The following is a 23,908-nucleotide window of genomic DNA, read 5'->3' on the forward strand; positions in this document are numbered from 1 at the left end:
GGAGCTGAATTTCATGGCGATTGATAGTTCTCCTATACTTAGTAATCGCTATGCCTTCACTGCCCGGTGTGCTGTGGTTGTGATTACCCTTGTCTACAGCCGCACCGAACACCTGGAGGGAGTCGGCTATTTAAATGCTAGATATCCCTCCTGTTGACATTCACAGCTTGTTCCCCGAGTCTTTCCCGGTCGGGTAAGCACCACTTGGAGGAAAGTAACAGCCGCATATCTCTAGCTCTTAAGATTGTCTTCTGTGTACGTGCGTTCAGGCTTGTTTCAAGCCGCAGGCTTCTCTTCCGTCGGCATTTCTATGCCTGCCTCCTGGGCGCACCCACCCTGCCGGGTAGGCGAGTTCACACCAAGCTGTATGGCGCCAGGCCGTTGGCCGAGGTCAAACAGTCTATCTGATAGACTGCCCTCTGTGGGTCAAGCTTGCGGGCGTCTCCGCCGCTTCCTCTTCGTGTGGGAGTGGGTTATGGTCGACACATTCACTGTGCCCGTCGGGCGAGTTGTCTTTATATTTTAGAAGCTTCTTCACTCGGCACACTTGAGTCGCCCTGCAGGCCGCCTTCATCCTCCATCCATGCTACGATTGTGGCCATGGTCACTAAATAACAATTCTATCTCAAAACATGTCTTATTGAAATTTTGAAATGAATTTTATCCCTGTGTTTTCATGATTGCCAAACCACAAAGCACAATTTGAAATTTTACCTTATACCTAAGGCCATCTACCATCCAAATTTGGTTGAAAAGCGACTTACGGTTGCGGAGTTAGGTGTCATAAGAGAGTCTTGCATGTAAACTTTAACGTTGACCTGAAAATGACCTTTGACCTTACCATGTGACCTCTGACTGCAGCATAACATGCAGGTCCCCCAAGTCCATCTACCATCCAAATTTGGTTGAAAAGCGACTTACGGTTGCGGAGTTAGGTGTCATAAGAGAGTCTTGCATGTAAACTTTAACGTTGACCTGAAAATGACCTTTGACCTTACCATGTGACCTCTGACTGCAGCATAACATGCAGGTCCCCCAAGTCCATCTACCATCCAAGTTTGGTTGAAAAGTGACTTACGGTTGCAGAGTTAGGTGTCATAAGAGAGTCTTGCATGTAAACTTTAACGTTGACCTGAAAATGACCTTTGACCTTACCATGTGACCTCGGACTGCAGCATAACATGCAGGTCCCTCAAGTCCATCTACCATCCAAGTTTGGTTGAAAAGCCACTTACGGTTGTGGAGTTATGTGTCATTAGGTTTGTGACGGACGGACGACATTTGGATCCTTAAGTCTCGCCCTCTTCATTTTTCACCGGCAAACTTCGCCGGCGAACTTCTCCGCCTCGCATTCCTCACTTCCCCGGCGAAGAAAAAAATGTACCCTTTCGCACTGCCATTTCTTCCCCGGCGAAAGTCAACGGGCGATTGCAGAACAAAACGAAAGACAATTGTAAACATTACTTCTTACCTATTACAAAAAGGTATAAAAAAATTAATTACAACATATTTTGGAAGTATTACGAGAAAAACAAACAATATCACCTTGTTTTTATATTTTAGCGCATTTTATACATGTAAAAAGTGCTTTTTGATAAATATTGTTAGTAAAAAAAAAATATGTTCGAGGGTATCTACTTAGCCATAGCATTCAGCTGAGCTTGCAACTTATCGCGCGCGGAATCTCAGTACAGGGGACTTCGGGAGAGAAAAAAAATTGACCTCTGACGTCATTAAAGAGGAGAAGTTCTCCGGTTTGCTTTCATACTGGCCTTTTCACCGGTGAAAAGCGCAATATGAAAGGGGTATTAGAAGGGGAAGAAGAATAAGAAAAATAAGGAGAAGGAGAAGGGGAAGAAGAAGGAGGAAAAGACAATGAAAAAAAAGTGGGCGAGACACAAAATCGCTTTTGCCTTGTTTTTCTTTTCTTCTTCTTCTTCTTCTTCTTTTTTTTTCTTCTTCTTCCTCTTCTTTTCTTCTTCTTTTCTTCTTTTTCTTCTTCTTCTTTTTTTTTCTTCTTCTTTTTTTCTTCTTCTTTTTCTTCCTCCTCCTCCTCCTCCTCCTCTTCTTCTTTTTCGTCTTCTTTGTTTTAATTATGGGTGTGTTTTACATTACTCTTTTATCGTAAATATATGTATGGTTTAATATGCGGTAGTATGTAATTTATCGCATTCAGTCTTTGATATATGTGTACTTTTTCACTGTTTTGAGACTGTACATTTGTAATATTGTATATCCATGTGCAATTCAGTCTTTGTGACTGCGATGCATGACTTAATAAATGCCCGCATACATTGGTAATTCCGAAGCTTCGTTATTCCGAAGGTTCAGATATTCCGAAGGTTCGTTATTCCGAAGGTTCGTATTTCCGAAGGTTCGTAATTCCGAAGGTCTGTTAGTCCGAAATCGAAGTGAGGTTCGTAATTCCGAAGGTTCGTTTGTCCGAAATCGAAGTGAGGTTCGTAATTCCGAAGGTTCGTTAGTCCGAAAACTAATGATTAACGAGCCTTATTTCGTTTTCGGACTAACGAACCTTCGGAACAACGAACCTTATTTCGTTTTCGGATTAACGAACCTTCGGAACAACGAACCTTATTTCGTTTTCGGATTAACGAACCTTCGGAACATCGAACCTTATTTTGTTTTCGGATTTACGAACCATTTTACGTTTTCGGATTAACGAACATCGAGGTATAGGCAATTTACGTGTTCCGGAATTACGAACCTTCGGAATAAAGAACCTTCGGAATTACGAAGTGTAACCATAAATGCCATACCATAGGTGATGAAAGAATTAAAACTAGAAAATACATAAGAATTGATTAGAAGAAAATGTGATGAAAGAAAATAGAACAAAGAAAGGCATAATAATTGATAGGAGAAAAGATTGAAAAGAAGAGTTTAAACATAGTAATATCTAAGAATTTATAGAAAAAAGATGCAAGAAAATTAAAACATAGAAATACATAAGAATTGATAAAAGAAAATATGAAAGAAAAATAGAAGAGAATATGAAAAAAAAATTAAAACAAAGAAATACAAAAGAATTGATACAAGGAAATATGATAGAAAACTCAAAACAATGAAATACATAATTGAAGAAAAGAGAAGAGAAGAATTGAAAAATAGAAATACATAAGATTTGACAGAAAAGAGTGAAAGAAGAATCAAAACATTATAGAAATACGTGAGAAATCATAAAGAAGAAAACAGAAGGAGAGAACAAAATATACATAAGATTAAGAATTAATAAAAGATGAAAATATTAAAACAAGGAGATACATGAAAATTTATAGAAAAAAAGAAGATAACAATAAAACCAGAAAAATACATAGGAATTGTTGGAAAAGATGAAAAAATAGAAAGGTTTCAGAATTGATTGAGCGAGTGTTTCCCCCTCACTGGAATAGGTACGATCACAGTGCATCTTGCGATTACCGCAGACGTTTGTTCTTATCTAAATGGTCCTCGCATGTGTACCTTGTGTTTTGAAAAGGAATTTCATGCAGTGTTTCTTCCAGAGGATTGTCTAGTGTGACACTAGAGAGACAGATCTAAACAGGGTTTTAAAAAAGAATATGGACCTATTTCATGTAAGAGTAATCAATATCACTTAACATCTTGTATGAGTTTCAGGTCACCTGACCAATGTCAAAGGTCAATTAGAGTCAATTAACTTACACCTTGTTAGGGATATCAACATTGAAATCTTAACCTGAGGTAAAAGTTTTTGAAATGCCATCACAATTATGAACGTAAATGGATCTAGTTCATGAAAATTCTGCTTTAATTCTACATAATAATATATTAATACATAATAATCAGGTATCACTATAATTCACCTCCAGGAGTTTCAGGTCACATGATTATGGTCAAAGGTCATTTAGGGTCAATGAACTTTGACGATGGTGTGCCATCATAACTTTGAAAGTTTATAACTTCTGAAGGTTTCCATGGCGAAGAAGAAAGTGAAAGTGTATCTATCTAGTTTGTAAAACATGGACATACATGTATAAGTTATCAAGTATCAGTGATCGTTTTGCACGAGCCTTAGGTCAAATAAGCTCAAGGGCATTTAGAGTCATTGACCTAGTATTATTATCATATGAATCAGAATGGTATTTTTTGTATCATTCATCTTATTTGTTTCAAAGTAAATATTGAATTGCGTAAAGCAGGTGAACTGCCAGAGCCTTTTCACTTGTTTAATCAAAATTAAATTGACAATGTGTGAGATGTAAAGGTTTTTTTTTTTACTCTCTTTGATTTTTTTTATTTATCGCTTTTGAAATAAAGTTGAAATTGAATAATTGGAATTGAGTTCAAGGCTTAGACACCGTTCTCATACTTTCAAAAATTAGGTTACTGGAAACAGATTCAGGAAACCAGTTGGGATGATCGTTTCGCTAGCGTTCTAATTTGATCAGCCGAAAGAGGTTTTCAAAACCACTTACATAAAAAGTGGTCATGTTGCTATGGAAACGCTCTCAGTTGGGTGACATATTTCACGCAAAATTCAAAACTGCGACGTAGACATTGTAGACATTCTACACACAGTGTGTGGAGTAGCGCGCTCAAAATGTGCGAAGATCGCTTCCCTTAGAACGGTTGTGTCTTCACTTACGCTAAAACCAGTTTAACGAGGCAAAGAGATCTTGAAAACTACATCGCTAGGTGGTTTTCCGAACTGGATGGAAGATCGCTTTCAAGACCGCTTCGACCGTTCTCATCATACGTTAAACTAGTTTCCAGTATTTTACTAGTTTTAGGGCGTTAATGAGAACGAGGTCTATGATGTCAGTATGGGTAAGAGGTTGTAAAATATGAAAAGAGCAGACTTGGAAGATCTAATAAATAGATCTTGGTGATATGTATTATAAAGATGTGTTGGGGATGTATATGTAATCAAAACAATTTCTGTGAGTTGAATACAAAGTGTACAAACTATTTTGTTATTCCTTTTGTAGCTCCTGAGTATGATGCTCCATTATTCTTAGACTGCTGTGGTCTTGTCAGGAGGGTCTTGCTAGATTTAAAAGGAGATTTTGGTTTCAAGGTTGGTAGCTGGAACCAAGCCTACCAATATGATACTCTACCTCTTACAATCACACAACAAGAGATGAAACCTGGTGACTTAGTCTTTATCTCAGGCACCTACTTCAATGAGAAATGTAAGCAAAATGTACTTTTTATCTGCTTTTCTATTTTTCTTTATTTCGAGATTGTTGCATCTTAAAGTGTGTGAATATCAATTAGTGATGTAATAAGAAAGAAATTTGTTTTCCGAAAAATGAATTAGTCAATCATTTCGATATGACAAAAAAATACTTGATGGGAGGAATATCAGCAACAATTGTCATCTGACAAGTCGCCATATCAGACAACTTTCCTTTGTTTTTATTGAAGCACATGTCTGATTGCTAACCCTCAGATAAAGATAACTTGTCAGTTCTGACAGCTTTCATTCGTGTGCAATAAATACATGAAAAAATTATGAAGATTTTGCTGAAATATCATAAATCATTTGGTTTGGTTTTTTTTACAGTATAAAAATCACGGCAAAATACATTGTACAAAATATTAAAAATGAATACATAAACTTAAAAAGATTCGGATGGATCACTCTATTCGGAGCCATTGGTATAATAGCTCTGTTCTTCCTATTGGGCAGAAATAAATGAGAAACCCGTTTCCTTTCTCTTCTGTACCCTGTATGTTACTCATTTTTTACATTATTTTTTTTATTTTCAAGCTAAGAAGCAGAAGCATGATATGGTTCATGTGGAAGTATGGTTAGGTGATGGTCCTAAAACCATTGGAGCACGGTGGCAGAAGGGAAAAGTTCAAATCTTTGATTCTTATCAATTTGATTCCAAGTCTTATCACAGTATGGTCTACCACTTCAAGTCCATTGATACATGGCTGCAAGGAATATGTAAAAGGTAATTTAATCGGTTTCTTTCATTTCATTCATTTATTTCTATTTTCAACAATGATATGTAAGATATCTTGTACAGTGTAATTTCTCAGAGTAATAAAAAATGATGAATAATACTGTGTTCATCACACTCAATAAGTTGGACTTTAAGAGAGACTGCTGAAAAGCTAAGCTAAGCTTGGAAATAGCAACCAAAAGTCCAAAGCACTGACGTCAACAGCGAGGAAGAATATTTTTAATTCAAAAGTCAGGTTCAAAGTCACAATAGAGACTTTACATCAATCGGTAAGTGAAATGGAACAATTTAATTAGATTTGAGATTTCGTCAAAGTATCAAATTTCGCCCAATCCCTTGGAAGTGTTTCATTTGGACTCCAGAATCTCAAAAAGAGTGGAAGGATCAGCTCAGGGAGAGAGTTGCATGTGTTGTGCCTGCAAATTTTCTCTGCATGGCGGCATGTACATGTAATGCACCTATGGGTGGGATCATTGAACATCCTATGTGGGTTTCAGGTCACATGACTAAAGTCAAAAGTTATTTAAGGTCAATGAACTTTGGCCATGTTGAGAATATTTGTTGAATTGCTATCATAACTTAAAAAGTTTATGGATCTTTTTTTATGAAATGTGGTCATAAGCAGGGGCGTCGCTAGGCCTTTTCCAGTAGGGGGTGCGGAGGCCCTGATTACCGACAAATATCGGTAGCGATGGCCATGAGTCATGGTAGAGTTCACCATTCTCCTCAGTCACATTTTCTTTCGTCATACCCAAGGGCAGATCTACATGTAGCTTTTATCAATAGGAGTGGGCGGCTAACTATTTTCATTCACATTTTCCCTGTCACGGCAGCCGAAATCTGATTTTTTTTTTCTTTTTGTCTCGCCCACTAGAGATGAAGGCGAGACTAAGGGATCCAAATGTCGTCGGTCCGTCCGTCACAAACATTATGACACATAACTCAGCAACCGTTTGTCACTTTTAAACCAAACTTGGATGGTAGATGGACTTAGGGGACTTGCATGTAATGCTGCAGTTGGAGGTCACATGGTGAGGTCAAAGGTCATTTTGAGGTCAACGTTAAAGTTTACATGCAAGACTCATATGACACACAATTCCGCAACCTGCATGTTATGCTGAAGTCAGAGGTCACATGGTAAGGTCAAATGCCATTTTGAGGTCAACGTTAAAGTTTACATGCAAGACTCGTATGACACACAACTCCGCAACTGCAAGTCACTTTTCAAGCAAACTTGTGTTGTAGGTGTACTTAGGAGACCTGCATATTATTGTGTCCGGAGGTCACATGGTAAGGTCAAAGGTCATTTTGAGGTCAGTATTAAAATTTACATGCAAGACTCTTATGACAAATGGTATTCCATCCCAGTTTTTTCACAATGAACTTTTGATACAATTCTGTTGCGTGCCCTAGCAAATCGTGATATTTCGGGTCATTTTCACAGGTTGGGAGACAACATTTTAAACACTTTCTGGAATCAAGAACATGATGGGTATCTTTTCAAACAAGCTTTGTATCTCAATAAATGTAATGCGAGCACGAAGCGTGAGCTGAAAATTTTGATTTAACTCTTAATGTGCCATTTACTGTAATCAGCGAGTGCCTTTTTTTTTTCAAAGAGTCTATATTTAATTGTTTTATTTATAAAAAAAGGAATCACTCCTGAGACAATGTTAAACCTCTTGACCATAAGCTAAACTGAACAATGGAATCACTCATGCATGCAATGCACTCCTCAAAATGCAATAGGCATAACAATAGCTGTATGACCATTGCACGAAAGTGTGTTCGTGGCACTCCAGTGGATGCACAGATATGTGTTCATGGCACTTTAAGAGTTAATAACCCAAAAGGGACCTCTTACGAACTATCCTATGCAGTTTTTGTAATCATGAAAATAAAGGGTATGTCTATGAATGATGCGAGTGCGAAGTGCGAGCTTAAATTTTTTTATTTTACAACCTGAAAATTGGACATTCTAAATACTTTTTGCAATTGAACACCGATGGGTATCTAATCAAACCAGTTAATCGAGTGCGACTTTTTGTTTTTTAGACTGAATGATTTTGCTATTACACATGTTTTCCATAGAATACAGAATGTACATATGCAGGTTCAGTCTCCAATATTCAGACATTCCATGTAGGTTTTATAATCATAAAAAGAAAGTGGATTGATTTAATGATGCAAGTGCAAAGCACGAGCGTAATATTTTTGATATTTTGATTTGAAAACTAAACATTTTTACACATGTTTATAGAAAGAACAATCTGAGATTCCGCATTTGTAATTGATCAAGTTGTGTTTCTCAATAAATGTGCGAAGCGCGAGCGGAAATATTTGATTTACTGACTCAAAAATGGAACCTTTAAACCTTTGAACCCTAAATTATTAGGGGCGGCCATGACCCATACCCGGATTATTTGCACGTATCAACCACATTCACAAACTCCCATGAACCGAACCCCAACGGCATCTTCCTCCCGTTAGTCCCGGACCGGCCCAGCTGAAGTTGTTTGGCTTCTTGTAGACCTAGTCTACAGAAATATCAACTTTAGTGTCTGTTTTTGGCCATAATCACTGTTTTGGCTATACTCAGATTTATCAATAGTTTCCCCATAACACGTAACTCGTTGCGTATTACACCGTGTATTACCGCACATGCCACACGAGCCACCACAGTAGAGTGGCATATTTTGGCAATTTTTTATGCTAAAACCTTCTGAAATCAATACCAATCTTGACTGAAATTATCGACTAGATATCCCTACACATACTAGAAAGGTGATGTCATTCTTAAAAGATCACCTGACCTTTAGTCACATGGCTTCAGGGTGACGGATATATGGGCGTTCACTGGTAGGCTGATATCGTGTTCACTATCCCAACTATCCAACATGAAGGAAAAGTGTGGAGAAGATACGGATCTCACTGAATACATAATGTGAGCGAAGCCCGAGATGAAATTTTATTTTGGAGATTTAGACCTTAAACCGGGACATACTTTTACTGTCGGTACAGAAACGCGAGCTGACAACTTTGGATTTTTTTACTTGAAAATCTAACATTTTCACACGTTTTTATATAAACAAACTCAGAATCCGCGTATGTAATGACATAAGCTGTGTATTTCAATAAAAAAAATTATGCGAGCGAGAAGCGCGAGCTAAAATTTTTTATATACTGACCCAAAGGGAAACTTTTTAAGCACCCACACCCCCCTCTTTAGCGACGGCCCTGGACATAAGGTAATCAAGTATCACTGGTTGTCTTGCACAAGTCTTCGGTCACATGATCAAGATTTATCCGAAATGGGCCGGGGGGGGGGGCAGATTCTGCCCCTCTCTACATTTTTCACAAATTCCCCACAGGAAAATTTTCAACTGAATTTTCATGAATGAATAAGCATAATTAATTCATTAAAGGTAAATTGTGACATTGGTTTATTTTGAAACTTTCTTTCAAATTTCACTCCTTGCTTTCCACAATATTCATAAACAAGCTCTGAGTCCATACAATGTATTGCATTGGCCAGAAAGAACTGTTTTTATTCTCCAAAAAATATATATAGATGAGAAATTTTGCGAAGTGAGCTTTATTTTGAGTATTTCTTACAGCAGAGATCACAAATGAAGAGCGCCACCTTGAGACTAAATGACATAAATGCCTTCTCATGAATATTCATAAAGTGCCGATCTGTACGTTCCACGTGTACGCACGGGCCGGCTAGGTACGGTTTGAACGGCGGAGTCAATTGACCGTTAATGCATGAGAGTTTCTTTACGGGTTTCTTTTGCTACTTTTTCTTGCATTTCTTGTAAAAGCGTGTACATTTGTGCAGTCCTCAAATGCAAATACAAACAATTTGGAAACAACCAAGGAGCTTCTTGAAATGACCATCATAATAATTGTGATGTTATGGATATCTGGGCAGAGTGTGAGGTTCCGAGAGAGAGAGAAGGGGGGGGGTCGTTGATTTTTAGACGAATAGCAATTTTGTATAATCTCTTTTGATTTTCGCATGCCCTGGAACTTGCTTACATGTATAATGATTATCAAGTGAGCATGCATAATGGGATAGGATAGCAAATCGCATTCACTTTGTCATGATAATATGAAAACGTATAGGCCTAGGGGGGATGTGATTCCCAATAAAAAGGGGAATTGAAAGCAAGGTCTGACTGCTTTCCTTGCTTTCATGTTTGCTTCATTTCTCTGTAATGTTTCTCTATTTCTCCAGGGTATGGAGGGAGGGAAAAGGGTGCTTATGAAAGGAAGAAAAAGGGCTATTCTCATTAATTTATTCTAAAGTTTTTTATTTTTATTATATATACATACATGTTTTTGTCTCGCCTGCGTATTTCCGGTGTCGGCGTCGTCGTCAACAATTGTGTTGTACACCCAATGACTTTCTATAGCTTCGAGGTGGGATCACCAAATTCATACCAGAGGTCCATCTCCTGAAGGCACAGGTCAAGTTCGAATATGAGTTGAATTTGAATAAGGTCAAAGGTCAATGAACTTTCCATGACTGGCACTGTGCTGTGTTGTACACATAATAACTTTGTACACCCAATAACTTTCTATAGCTTTGAGGTGGGATCACCAAATTCATACCAGAGGTCCATCTCCTGAAGGCACAGGTCAAGTTTGAATATGAGTCGAATTTGAATAAGGTCAAAGGTCAATGAACTTTCCATGACTGGCACTGTGCTGTGTTGTACACATAATAACTTTCTATATCTTCGAGGTGGGATCACCAAATTCATACCAGAGGTCCATCTCCTGAAGGCACAGGTCAAGTTCGAATATGAGTCGAATTTGAATAAGGTCAAAGGTCAATGAACTTTCCATGACTGGCACTGTGCTGTGTTGTACACATAATAACTTTCTATATCTTCGAGGTAGGATCACCAAATTCATACCAGAGGTCCATCTCCTGAAGGCACAGGTCAATTTCGAATATGAGTCGAATTTGAAGAAGGTCAAAGGTCAATGAACTTTCCATGACTGGCACTGTGCTGTGTTGTACACACAATAACTTTCTATAGCTTCGAGGTGAGATCGCCAAATTCATAACAGAGGTCCATCTCTTGAAGGTGCAGGTCAAGTTCAAATGTGAGCCGAATTTGATTAAGGTCAAAGGTCAATGAACTTTCCATGACTGGCACTGCTGTGTTGTACACACAATAACTTTCTATAGTTTCGAGGTGGGATCGCCAAACTCGTAACAGAGGTCCATCTAAGTCATATAGCATACATGTAGTTTTGACATGCAGTCTCTTCATGACTGCAATATGCAGGCGAGACAACGCTTGGCGTTTGCCTTGTTATTAGGTGATCTGTCAATCGACAGATCAACTATTAATTTCGTACAAAATCTACGAATTTTCTTTTTTTGGTTATTCTTTATTTTTCCACCCTTTTCTTGTTCCACCAAAATCAACAAAACTGCTCCATCAGTTTTCATCAAAATTTTATCAGTTATGTGGACATATCATGCAATGTGTACGAAACAAGTTCGAGGTCAAAAGGTCATTGTGACATCATCTAGGCTCCATGTTTTGTAAATTCACAATCATATCTCCATTATCAATTGTCAGAAGTCCACCATATTTACATCACATCAACTTCAGGTCAAGAATCAACTGTTTATGCCATCAAAGGTCATGTAGAGGTAATGCGCGCGTCAAAATTTTAAAATGCTCAGTATCCCTTTTTGACCAAAGTAGAGTATGAATCGGGTAATTTTTAGCATTTCAAAAATTTGCACACGATTTTGCATGCGTAACGGCACTTTACAACATAGAATCACCATTTTTTTTTAATCAATGCATTTTTGTATTGAACTAGCTTGGCCGCCATTTTTGTCTCACCAGCATAGCAGAATGAGACAATAGGCGCCGCTTTTCCGGCGGCGTCAACACCAAATCTTAACCGAAGGTTTAGTTTTTGAAATGATAACATAACTTAGAATGTATATGGATCTGATTCATGAAACTTGGACATAAGAGCAATCAAGTATCACTGAACAACCTGTGCAAATATCAGGTCACATGACCAAGGTCAAAGGTTGATGAACTTTTGCCATGTTGGGGGTATCTGTTGAATTACCATCATAACTTTGAAAGTTTATGAATCTGATTCATGGAACTTGGACATAAGAGTAATCAAGTATCACTGAACATTTTGTGCAAGTTTCAGGTCACATGATTAAGGTCAAAGGTCATTTAAGGTCAATGAACTTTGGCCATGTTGGGGGTATTTGTTGAATTACCATCACAACTCTGTAAGTGTATTGGTCTAGTTCATAGAACTTGGACATAAGAATAATCAAGTATCACTGAACATCCAGTGCGAGTTTCAGGTCACTTGACCAAGGTCAAAGGTCAGTGGACTTTGGCCATGTTGGGGGTATTTGTTGAATAACCATCATAACTCTGAAAGTGTATTCGTCTAGTTTATAAAACTTGGACATAAGAGTAATCAAGTATCACTGAACATCACCAAAGTCATAGGTCATTTAAGGTCATTGAACCTTGGCCATTTTGGATGTAATTATTACAGTGTAGATTGCTGTCATAACTTTCAAATTGTATAGATATCGTTTATAAAATATGGATATAGGGGTAATCAAGTATCACTGACAAGTCTTAGGCCGTATGATCAAGGTCAAATGTCATTTATTGTCAATGAACTTAGTATTGTATCATTATATGAATAGTGTTTTTTGTGAATAATTTTTTTATAGTAGTTTTCAAAGTTAGCACTGCTGCTATATTGAATCGCGTGATGCAGGTGAGACTGCCAGAGGCGCTCCACTTGTTTTTGTTTTTTGTGCTCATGACGCCTCTGCTTTGCTTGTATAGATTTGCCAACCTGATGCGTTGGTCGCATACGCACTATCACGGTCTACACGATGTAGACTACACTACGTATTTCGCATCAACAAATCCTACAGCTGGTTTTTCAGCTCACATTTTGACCTCACGAGTTCAGTCTAAACAAACGATGAACAATCTAGTTGCATTGCATTGCTCCTACTTTCATCTTAATACTGTGTCCTCATGGTCCTATCAACTTTCATCTTTCCTTTATGTTTTTATCTTTAAGAAGCCCTGTTTTATATCGTAGAACCTGCCCTGAAAATAATTGTTTTTCTCTTTCCCTTTCTTCATACTCGGCCCTAGACAGAATGGTGGCGGCCGTCTGTTTAGAGTGTTAAAATTTTTTGTTTTAACTTTTTTTTCCTCTGTAATTGGTGAGTGGAAACAAATAATCTGAAACTGACTGAAACGCTATATAATATCAGGATTTCAGGAAAGACAAACGATTTAAAACAATATTAAATTAGGGTATGTTGTGTTCACATTCCCTTTTTGATCGTTCTCCTGATTCTCTTTCACCAATCTACTTCTTTCTTTCTCCTCTCTCCTGCCTCCCCCTTCCCTTTTGGGAGGGCTGAGGAGTCAGTAGGTCTCGATCAGTGTTCCTGTATAGCATGCCAAGCTATATGGAGGGACAATGTGGAAAGGGTACAAAAAAGAGCTACAATCCTACATGAATAAAAATCAAACTCAGCCCTTGCCCTTCTCTGGGATTCCTCGTATCTCTTTTAGACTTGGAGCACTTTCAGGTTCATATCATAAAATTCCTAAAGTAAGCCGTAGTGGGCAATCTTTTGCGTCGTCATTTACGTCCGATTATCAACTTGTCTGAAGTTACATGTACATGTAGGGCAACCGTGCAGTGCATGCTGCTGCCATATCAGCAGCCAGCCGTAGCTAGCTAGCTGGCTGGCTAACCATCAGCGCATCGTGCATACTGCGTCCGGTGTAATTGTTCTATGCTCTGCTCTAGCTCCGCATATAGCATTCGTCGATACTGCGCATGCGCCATGACATATGAGTATCCCACGATGTCATAATGAATTCGAATTAATTAAACGGCGTTCTAATATCAAATTTATTTTCTAACTCAAGAGGGCGTTAAGAAACATTGAAATGCCAAGAAAAATAATATATATTTCACCCCTCAATATCATGAAAACAGAAGAGTTACTGTATACCAATTTCTTTTGAGTGATAAAAAAGAGCATTGATATAGATATTTAATGAATATAATATCTTTACAATTGATTCACCCCCCTTGTCTGAGATGAACCAATCATACACTATACCTTTAAATGAAAAATCTTATTATTTCAAAAAAATAGTAGATAGTAGATTATATCGCACACTACAAGTGAAAAATTTTGCGGCGCTTGCACCCCCCCAAAGAGGGTCCAAATAACCCGGTTCTTTTAGGGTTAAAGGTTATTTAGGGTTAATGAACATAATAATTCATTATACATGAATGGTGTTTTTTTTTAAAGAATAGTTTTTCCAATAGTTGTTTTCAAAGTCAGCACTGCTGCTATATTGAATCGGGTAATGCAGGCGAGACTGCTAGAGGCATTCCATGTGTTAAATGTTTTAATTTAATATTTGTTTGGACTTTTATGAACTAGAGATGATTAGCTGCACAATCACTTGAATTTTAGGAATGTTAGAACCATGAGTGTCATGTTTCTTGTTTCAGGTTATTTGTACAATATTTTCCATTTATATGTGCCACCTGTTAAATGATGGCAGTAATATTGATGGTAGGAGGATAATGTGGAATGGTGACTGTACACCTACAAATACTACAATCATACTTACTCCAATATATTGTACATAAACTACTTTATGAATACAAATGGTTAATTAGTTCAATAACTACATGTAGTTTCTAATACTATACAGTCAGTGAAGTATGTGATGATGATATGTGTATGATAAACAGCTAATTATGTTTGCATTGATAATTTTGTAGCTACTGTGATGAACACCCATGGACTCGAACCAAATATAAACCAGGCAAGAAATCTATCTTCTCTATTGAGCGAAAGCGGAAAGAAGAAGAGGAAGATGAATTTGAAGAAGCTGCTGATGCTAGTGATGCTGATGAAGAGGAAGAAGAAGAAGATGGCGGCCAGATAGTAGCAGAAGCTATGGAGATATTGAGGTTGGAAATAAATGAGAATAATTGTCATGGCATCCACGAAGAGCTGGAGAATGATTCACTTGATGATGAGTTTCCTCTTGATGAAGAAGAGAAGAACGAGGGTGATGAACTATTTCAAGGATCTTATACTCAAGATTGTCATTGTGAAGATGAGGGTGAATCACAAACACCTGCCTCAACAAAGATTATGAATCAAACTTCAGAATCTTACACTACCTTCAATAATCCAAATTCTAACAACAATAACAGCAACCAAAGTGCTGATTATGGTTGCTATGACAACAACCCAAACAACACAAATGAAGAGGGAGGTAAAGGAAGATCTACTTCCTGTTCTTCTGGTGAGCCAGGTGGCTCAGGTAAAGGAAGTAAGACAACCAAGGATTTTTCATGGTCTAGGAAGAAAGATGGAAGGATTGAAGAGAGAAGAGGAAGAGGAGGGGGACGTGAGAGGAGGAGCCCTGGTGAGACCAGTGGTAGGAAATCTGTAATGCATCTTGATACATCACCAGCATTCTATATTGGTGGAAATAATGGAGTATCATTGTAAGTATTCTCAAGCAGTTCTCAATCCTTGCTCCCTTATTGTGACATAACTAATTCATGTTAGTCATGAGAGATACATGTAACAGTGCACTCTACACCCTACATCAGTCACTTTGTTTCTTTCCAATTCTTAGTCATATTTTACATTACAAGAGAGGGTTTATGTTTTTAAACAACAAGTTCACACCAAAAAATTTGATTTGAATGAAAAGAGAAAAATCCAACAAGCATACACTGAAAATTTCATAAAAATTTGATGTAAAATAAGAAAGGTATGACATTTTAAAGTTTAGCTTAATTTCACAAAACAATTACAGTACTAGTATATTCACATCCCGGTCCGTATGCAAATGAGGAGACTGAAAACATCACTATTTCTTTTGTATTTTATTAGATGAAATATGAAATATTCTAATTTTCTCCCTATTGTCCTGTGAAAAAAAAGTTTTATTCATCCCTGAACATGTGGTATAACCATTCAAGTCAAGTTGGTCCTTCAAATCTGTAAAAATCTAAATATTGTATAATTCAGACAAAAAAAAACCTAAAAGAAATAGTGAGGGACATCATCGACTCTCTCATTTGCATATCATTGAGTTGTGCATATAATTGTTTTGTGAAAAATAAGCGAAACTTTAAATTGTAACTTTCTAATTTCACGTCCAATTTTGATAAACTTTTCAGCGTTATGCTTGTTTGATTTTTTTTATTGATTAAAATCAACATTTTTTTCTGGGATGGACTTAACCTTTAAGAATGAATACTATCTTGTCTAGAGTAAGTCCATGAAGTTGAGCTGTTGCTACTTCCATAATGATCAGTCCTAAATGACAAATAAATGATAATAGGCATTTATATAGCGCTATCTATCTAGAAATATTCTATTCCGAGACGTGATGTTATCATTATTACCCCGGCTTTAGCTCGAACTGCCTTTCAGCGCTCATGCATTCAAGGAATTAATCCTGCCGGGTACCCATTCACCTCACCTGGGTATAAATTTATTTATATCTGAACCTTTGTACTATCATCTTCTGCAGAATTGAAGGAGTATTATTGGCAAGAGGATGGCATAGAATGACAGAGAAGCACAGCGATCAGTTCAGGTTGAAATGGGTAGAACTTAGAAGTAGCATCAACTATAACACATTCAAACCAGGTATTAAAATCAACTATATCACATTCAAATCGGGTATTAAAATCAACTAAAACCCATTCAAACCAGGTATTAAATTCAACTATAACACATTCAAACCAGGTATTAAAATCAATTATATGACACCTAGATAGATCCTTGTGATTTGATTGGTTGATTGATATCGTTCATTCGGCCCATTTTGCAATGACGTCATCAACCGTGCAATTTTGGATCCATTCATCGTGCAATTTTAGATCCATATGATTTTTTCCATTGCACTCGCGCACCGAGACTGCAGCTGCATGCACCAGCAGTGCGCATGTTGTAATGACGTAACAATCAACAGACCGAACTAGCACTGCATGAGCGTCTTTTGCTTTGAAATTCATAAATTTCATATTTAAAAAAAAAAAAAAAAATTTAGGTGTCATATAAACCAAATAATGAATGTTTTTTTCATTTGTGCAATGGACAGAATACTTCATTCGGTGAAAGATGAAATAATGATCCATTCAACTCTGCTACGCCTCGTTGAATGGATTATTTCATCTTTCACCTCATGAAGTATTTTGTCCATTGCACTCATAAACATTCATTATTTGTATACTATAACACATTCAAACGAGGTATCAAAATCAACTACATGTACATGTATAACATATTCAAACGAGGTATTAAAATTAACCAGTGCACATTCAAACCAAGTATTGAAATCAAATGTAACACATTCCAACCATAATGATGATAATAATAATGTGCAACATGTATAGTGCATAATAGAAATTCATGTTTCTATAAAGCGCTGCATACAATTACCCGGTTTTTAGCATTGCTATTCTGATCGAATGCTCGAGCATTCAAGGAATTCCTTCCTACTGGGTACCCATTTACTACACTTAGGTGGAGAGTGACAAATGGTCCTTGCCAAAGGACCCGAGTGCTGTGGTGGAATTTGAACCCCGGACTTTGTGGTACAAAGTCCAGAGACTTACATGTATCCACTGAGCCACAACACCTCTAAAAGAAACCATTTTAATCAGGTAACTATAACACATTCAAACTGATAAACAGACCAAGTAAACTCCTGAAAAAAGTTCTTCAACTCAAGTTGGAGCGGTAATAAATTTCTCAGTGTGCCATAGTCATATGTAAAAGTGGTATCATAGGAAAGCATGAATATTATTCTTTACATTTATGTGTCTTTTGTAATGCTAATGTTATAATGGAATGCGACATGATAAATGTGCAGCAATGTCAAAAATGAAGTTGCAAAATTTGTACTTTCCAATAGCGAATTTCCAATTGTTTCCAAATTTGAATGATGTTGATGCCTGAAAATCCACACATTGTGTATTCTCATTTAAGCAGCAGTGGATTGAATGTATCTGGAATAATGTTGAACCTTGTCATTTAAAAAAAATTTAGGATGTTGAATTAAAAACAAATATGAGATGTTTCATTGTTACTAAATTTTTATGAAAGCTTTCACTCCAATGAAACACAAAATCATGCAAGAGATTAATCTTTTACAGTTTTTATCTGAAACACCCTTTATCACCCGAATAGCATTCAAGTGCATGATTTCATTCATTAAAAAAGCACCATTCACCACTGACACTTTTACAAATCATTCACTGTCACCTGCCTGCATGGTCAAAATTCTGAAGAAATGGAGACTGGTTGGAAAACATCGCATTTTGCAACATTTCACTTTATGACTTTTCCCTATATTCAGGGTAACTGCACATTCCATGATTACATAATCACAGAAGATGGCACATCATTGTAAAGAGAAATAATTAAGCTTTTCAATGATGATTCCAGTTTTATATTTTATTCTTCTGTAACAACAAATATATCATCCCTAAAAATTGAGTTGCAGAACTTTTTTGAGGGGTTTATGTTGTTGGGAAGTAAAATGTGTCATCTTTTTATCCAAATAAACTAATGTCAGGGTAAACTTCCCTTTCAAACTTATTGCTTTTTCTGTTTTGTTACCCTCAAGGAGAACAACTAGTGAATCGTATCCCAAACTGTGGAGCAATCCTAGCAACCAAGACTGGCCTCTTTAACACATTAAGAGAGTATGAGAGAGTATGTGACAGGACAAGAGGTGTAGGTAGATCTAAATTTGGTCTCAGACTACAGGAGTTCTTCCCAGAGTCATACATCTTGGATTTAAGAGCTGATAGAGATGCATTCTTTGAGATTTTCAAAGGTAAATAAAAACTGGTTTCAAAAGGAACTTATCAAACTTCACAAGCGCACTACACAAATTCCACTCAGTCAAAATGAACAAAATTTTGACACAGGCTAGCTTAAATAATCTTTACTAAGCACATGTCAATAATTAAGAGATTGGTTTAATCACAAAGAAGCAATTGGTTCCGGAATCCAAAGTCACAAAATGGCAAAAGAAAGACCAATGAAAATGAGATGGGATTAAACAAACTTCCCAGTTTAATGAAATTCACACATGTCATTTACTGGCATGTTTTGTTTGTTGGCCCAATCACAAAGAAGCTGCAGGAAGTTAACATCAAACTTTTAGATTACTGGAACAATCAAACAACCACACACAGATACCGACAGGATAGCTAATATCAAAGAATGTTCTGAATCAGATGTCACAAAAAGAAAGAAACCTGTTGACACCAAAAAAGCATCCCATATGGATGGACACAATAGCAGTCAAGCAAAGAATGACCATTTGGTTGAATGTTTTTTTAATATGGATCCTTTTCTCCAATTCCATAGTTTCCATAGAGATTTCATTATCACAACACGTTATATGGTCATCTTCTCACAGAGTTCGCAATGACTTGTCTAAGTAATGAACAACGGTTGAGGGCAATCAGAATGATCAAGTCTTGGTGAAAACCACCGGACGATTGCTCAACGCCTTGCTAGGCGTCACATTGAGACTGGAACCGTCAATGACCATCCAAGAACAGGGAAACTGACCAGAAACCAATTCACTCTAAAAAATATTGGGTAAAAGTGCTCCATGAGGGTAATTATATGTCCAACCAACATTGGGCATTTCTTTAGGACATTTTTATTTATCCAGTGTTTTGAAAATTTTACCCATTCTTGAGTAATTGCTGCTTATCTTTTAACCTTACTGGACAATATGCTTCCCGCATTGGGTAAAATACTGCCCCAAGTTGGTTGGACACATAATTACCCTTTTTACAGGGACGACCACTGGATCAGGCTGCAGCATGTTCGTGACCGTTTTTGGCCAGCAACAACATCAGAATAAGTGAACAGACTGTGCGTAGACCTTTGCGAAGTAGTCAATTTGACAGTCCAATAGGCTCAATACATCAACCTAGAAGTGTTCTTTCCGATTAAGTTTTTTTCTTGATTCGTGTTCCTATGGGGTCCTAGAACAAATTCAGCTTGGTTGCCCAAAGTTGCCGTTTGGGCAGTTTTGCTAATTTGCATAAATACAAAATGGCCTCCAGATGCCATCTTACAAACCTAACTTTTGAACCCATTGCCCGAAAATGATGAGTAATGCCTCTTTTTAGGGGTTAAGGGGTGTGTAGAATCGATTTCTATTATAATTTTTGCAATATAAGGTCATCTTCAGGTCGAATCCAAGATGGCCGCCAGATGCCATCTTGAAAAATTGACTTTTGATCCCCTTGCCCAAAACATTTGTGGGATCAGTTGGGTGGACAGGTTTGGTTGAAGAGACCAACAGTTTATCGGCAGACACTCATTGCAGACTCCCTCAGGACTGCATCAGAGGCCTAGTGCAGACCATCTGTACATGTAGAAGGTGCACAGAATGCATAGATGCACAGGGGGGACACACACAATATTGAATCCATAGTTTAATCCCCATCCCATTCTCATTGGACTGAAGAACATTTTGTTGTAAACTTTGGTTTCACTCTCAACCATATGTTCATTCTTTGCTTGACTGCTATTGAGTCCATTCATGCATTATGCTTCTTTGACCTCAATAGGTGTATTCAAAATGTTAATTTTAACTTCCTGTAACTTCTTAGTTATTGAGGCAATCATTCAAACATGCTAATGGTTATACTGTGAACTTAAGTAAGCTAATAAGTTTGTTTTATCTGATCTCATTTTCATTGGTCTTTCTTTTGCCATTTTGTGACTTTGGATTCCGGAACCAATTGATTTGTGGGGTTACAGCCTACATGTACATGTATTTGTGATTAAACCAATCTCTTAATTATTGACATGTGCTTAGTAAAGATTATTGAAGCTAGCCTGTGTCAAAGTTTTTTTTTTGAACCCAGTTTACTTTAACCAAGATCCAAATTTTATCAGCACTCATGATGGATAGTGCTATCAATCACTAGTATCCGTTTTACACATGTTAAAATTGCCTTTGCCTGGTACTATAGGTGGGGCTAAATTGCCATTTAGCCCCACCTATAGTACGGGGTTAAACTTAGCCCTTTTTCTTTTTACACAGCATTTTTGCAAAGTGGGCTAACCCTACCTTTAGTACGGGATTATTTGGCCCTGCAAAATAGCAGGGTTAGCCCAACAATTGTGGTGTTAAGAGTGATAGTACAGGGTTAAGATCACTAGTGTAGAATGAAAGTGGGCTAAGTCAAGGATGGTGCTCCCATTCATGCCTCAGCAACAGAGCTGGCCCTGGTGTCCAATCAGAGGTAAGCACTAATGAATATTCATGTACAGCAAACAGGGTGACGAGAAAAAGCGCGCGCCACAAGTCAGGGAGTTGGAATTCATGTTTACTTTCCTCATTGACATCCACATATTATCAAACTAGTCTATTTTTAGGCGACATGTATTTAGTTTTCATAATGGCGTCTAGACTACGGTTTGATACAATTGAAATTGAAACTTTTATTGTATTTTATACATCATCATTTAAATATTAGATAATGGATATATGAAAGTAATTTTGCGATGAAATATGCACTTTTATTTTTATTATTTTGGGAGCCTTGATCTAGTGTTCAAGTCAACAAATTGTTTAACCTCGTGTCAATTGTATTCCTGTGGTTCAAATATAATTTCACTGGATCTGTTGTATTATTTTTCGAAGCATGGCTTAGAAGAACAATATATTGGGACGATGCTGAGGTTTGATGTTTCCTCAATTTCTGGGCTGATGAGGAGATCCAAAAACAACTAGACGGTACTGTTAGAAATAACCAAAATTGATTCAAAGCTCGTGCAATCTTGGATATAGCCCCACAGTGCGCTCGTGAATATTCATGAGGTACCACTAGTCCAGGGTTAGCGAGTTTCATGTGAAAAGCAAGCATTCCTTAGCTGGGGTTAGGCAGAAAGTCTGGCATGTGTGAAAAGAAAATGAAAAAAGTAAAGGTTAAGGATAGTAGCGATAGTCAGGGGTTAAGAAAATCTTGTGTAAAAAGCCTATAGTGATGATCAGAATCTCATTCTAATGTTATCACAACTCACAATACATTTAGATAGCGATATCAGTCACAAGTGGTGATCAGTAATATCTTATTTACATGTTATCACTCTTGACTCTTTACTGTTTATCTCCTCATCAGCATTAATTTAAAAAAAATGTATCTGTTTTTAAATGACAGAAGGTGAGATTTGGATCAGCAAACCAAATGGTATGAACCAAGGTAAAGGGATCTATCTAGTGAGGGATATCAGTCTGCTTCAAGAGAGATATCGATTACGAGAAGAAGAAGCTGCTTCTAATAAAGTTATGCAGAGAAGAACAAGAGTTCAAGCTGCAGGACAGAGACTTATACAAAGGTTTGAAAGATGTAATATCAGTGATAGAGTAAGGATAGATGCTTATACAAAGGTTTGAAAGATATATTATCAGTGATAGAGTCAGGACAGAGACTTATACAAAGGTTTGAAAGATATATTATCAGTGATAGAGTAAGGATAGATGCTTATTCAAAAGTTTGAAAGATATCAGTGATAGAGTCAGGATAGATGCTTATTCAAAAGTTTGAAAGATATCAGTGATAGAGTCAGGATAGATGCTTATACAAAGGTTTGAAAGATATCAGTGATAGAGTCAGGATAGATGGTTATACAAAGGTTTGAATGATATCAGTGATAGAGTCAGGATAGATGCTTATACAAAGGTTTGAAAGATATATCAGTGATAGAGTCAGGATAGATGCTTATACAAAGGTTTGAAAGATATATCAGTGATAGAGTCAGGATAGATGCTTATACAAAGGTTTGAAAGATATAATATCAGTGATAGAGTCAGGATAGATGCTTATTCAAAAGTTTGAAAGATATGAGTGATAGAGTCAGGATAGATGCTTATTCAAAAGTTTGAAAGATATCAGTGATAGAGTCAGGATAGATGCTTATACAAAAGTTTGAAAGTTATCAGTGATAGAGTCAGGATAGATGCTTATACAAAGGTTTGAAAGATATCAGTGATAGAGTCATGATAGATGCTTAATCAAAGGTTTGAAAGATATATCAGTGATAGAGTTAGGATAGATGCTTATACAAAGGTTTGAAAGATATCAGTGATAGAGTCAGGATAGATGCTTATACAAAGGTTTGAAAGATATCAGTGATAGAGTCAGGATAGATGCTTATACAAAGGTTTGAAAGATATCAGTGATAGAGTCAGGATAGATGCTTATACAAAGGTTTGAAAGATATATCAGTGATAGAGTCAGGATAGATGCTTATACAAAGGTTTGAAAGATATCAGTGATAGAGTCAGGATAGATGCTTATACAAAGGTTTCTGCGAGTTGAGATCTATGTTAATGCACCACCCCTCTGATTTTGATAAAAATTATCACCTCCAATTTCAAAATGAAATGATTGCTAACAATATTTTGTAAACTTTAATTTGATACCAAATATTGGTTCCTTGCATTGGCAGCTTTCTACACATTGGATGCTGAGTTGGGACATCTTGAGCTGTTGCCCAAACTAGATGGTGGTTATAATTCAGACTGTATTGACCGAGTGTGCAAGTCACACTTTTGACTTTGCCAAACTCTTTTTTTCTTTTGCTGGATCTTTAAACCAAATGATTAATGTCAGATGCCATAAGACACCCTTCAATATTGCAAAAGATTTTTAGAACCATTTTGGTCAGGCACGTGAGACAGGTGAGTGGCACAGCATTAAAAATTGCTGAATGTGAACTACCATGTTTGCATGTTTACATTGGTGCATGTGTTATCTGCAGAATCTGTTCATTTCATTAAAATCTTGAGTCTACTGTACAG

General features: G+C 37.0%; 1 protein-coding gene across 1 annotated transcript in view; it reads left to right on the top strand.

The window, feature by feature from the left end:
- LOC129276816 (probable tubulin polyglutamylase TTLL2) overlaps positions 1 to 23,908 on the top strand; it is a 68,800-nt gene that overhangs the window by 13,360 nt on the left and 31,532 nt on the right. Inside the window, exons 3-8 of the mRNA XM_064109799.1 lie at positions 4,968 to 5,171; positions 5,753 to 5,942; positions 14,811 to 15,548; positions 16,589 to 16,707; positions 18,692 to 18,904; positions 22,266 to 22,443. Coding sequence (XP_063965869.1) covers positions 4,968 to 5,171; positions 5,753 to 5,942; positions 14,811 to 15,548; positions 16,589 to 16,707; positions 18,692 to 18,904; positions 22,266 to 22,443 — 1,642 coding nt within the window. The remainder of the gene's footprint in view (positions 1 to 4,967; positions 5,172 to 5,752; positions 5,943 to 14,810; positions 15,549 to 16,588; positions 16,708 to 18,691; positions 18,905 to 22,265; positions 22,444 to 23,908) is intronic.

The sequence above is a fragment of the Lytechinus pictus genome, chromosome 14 (assembly GCF_037042905.1).
Source record: "Lytechinus pictus isolate F3 Inbred chromosome 14, Lp3.0, whole genome shotgun sequence".
NCBI lineage: Eukaryota > Metazoa > Echinodermata > Echinoidea > Temnopleuroida > Toxopneustidae > Lytechinus > Lytechinus pictus.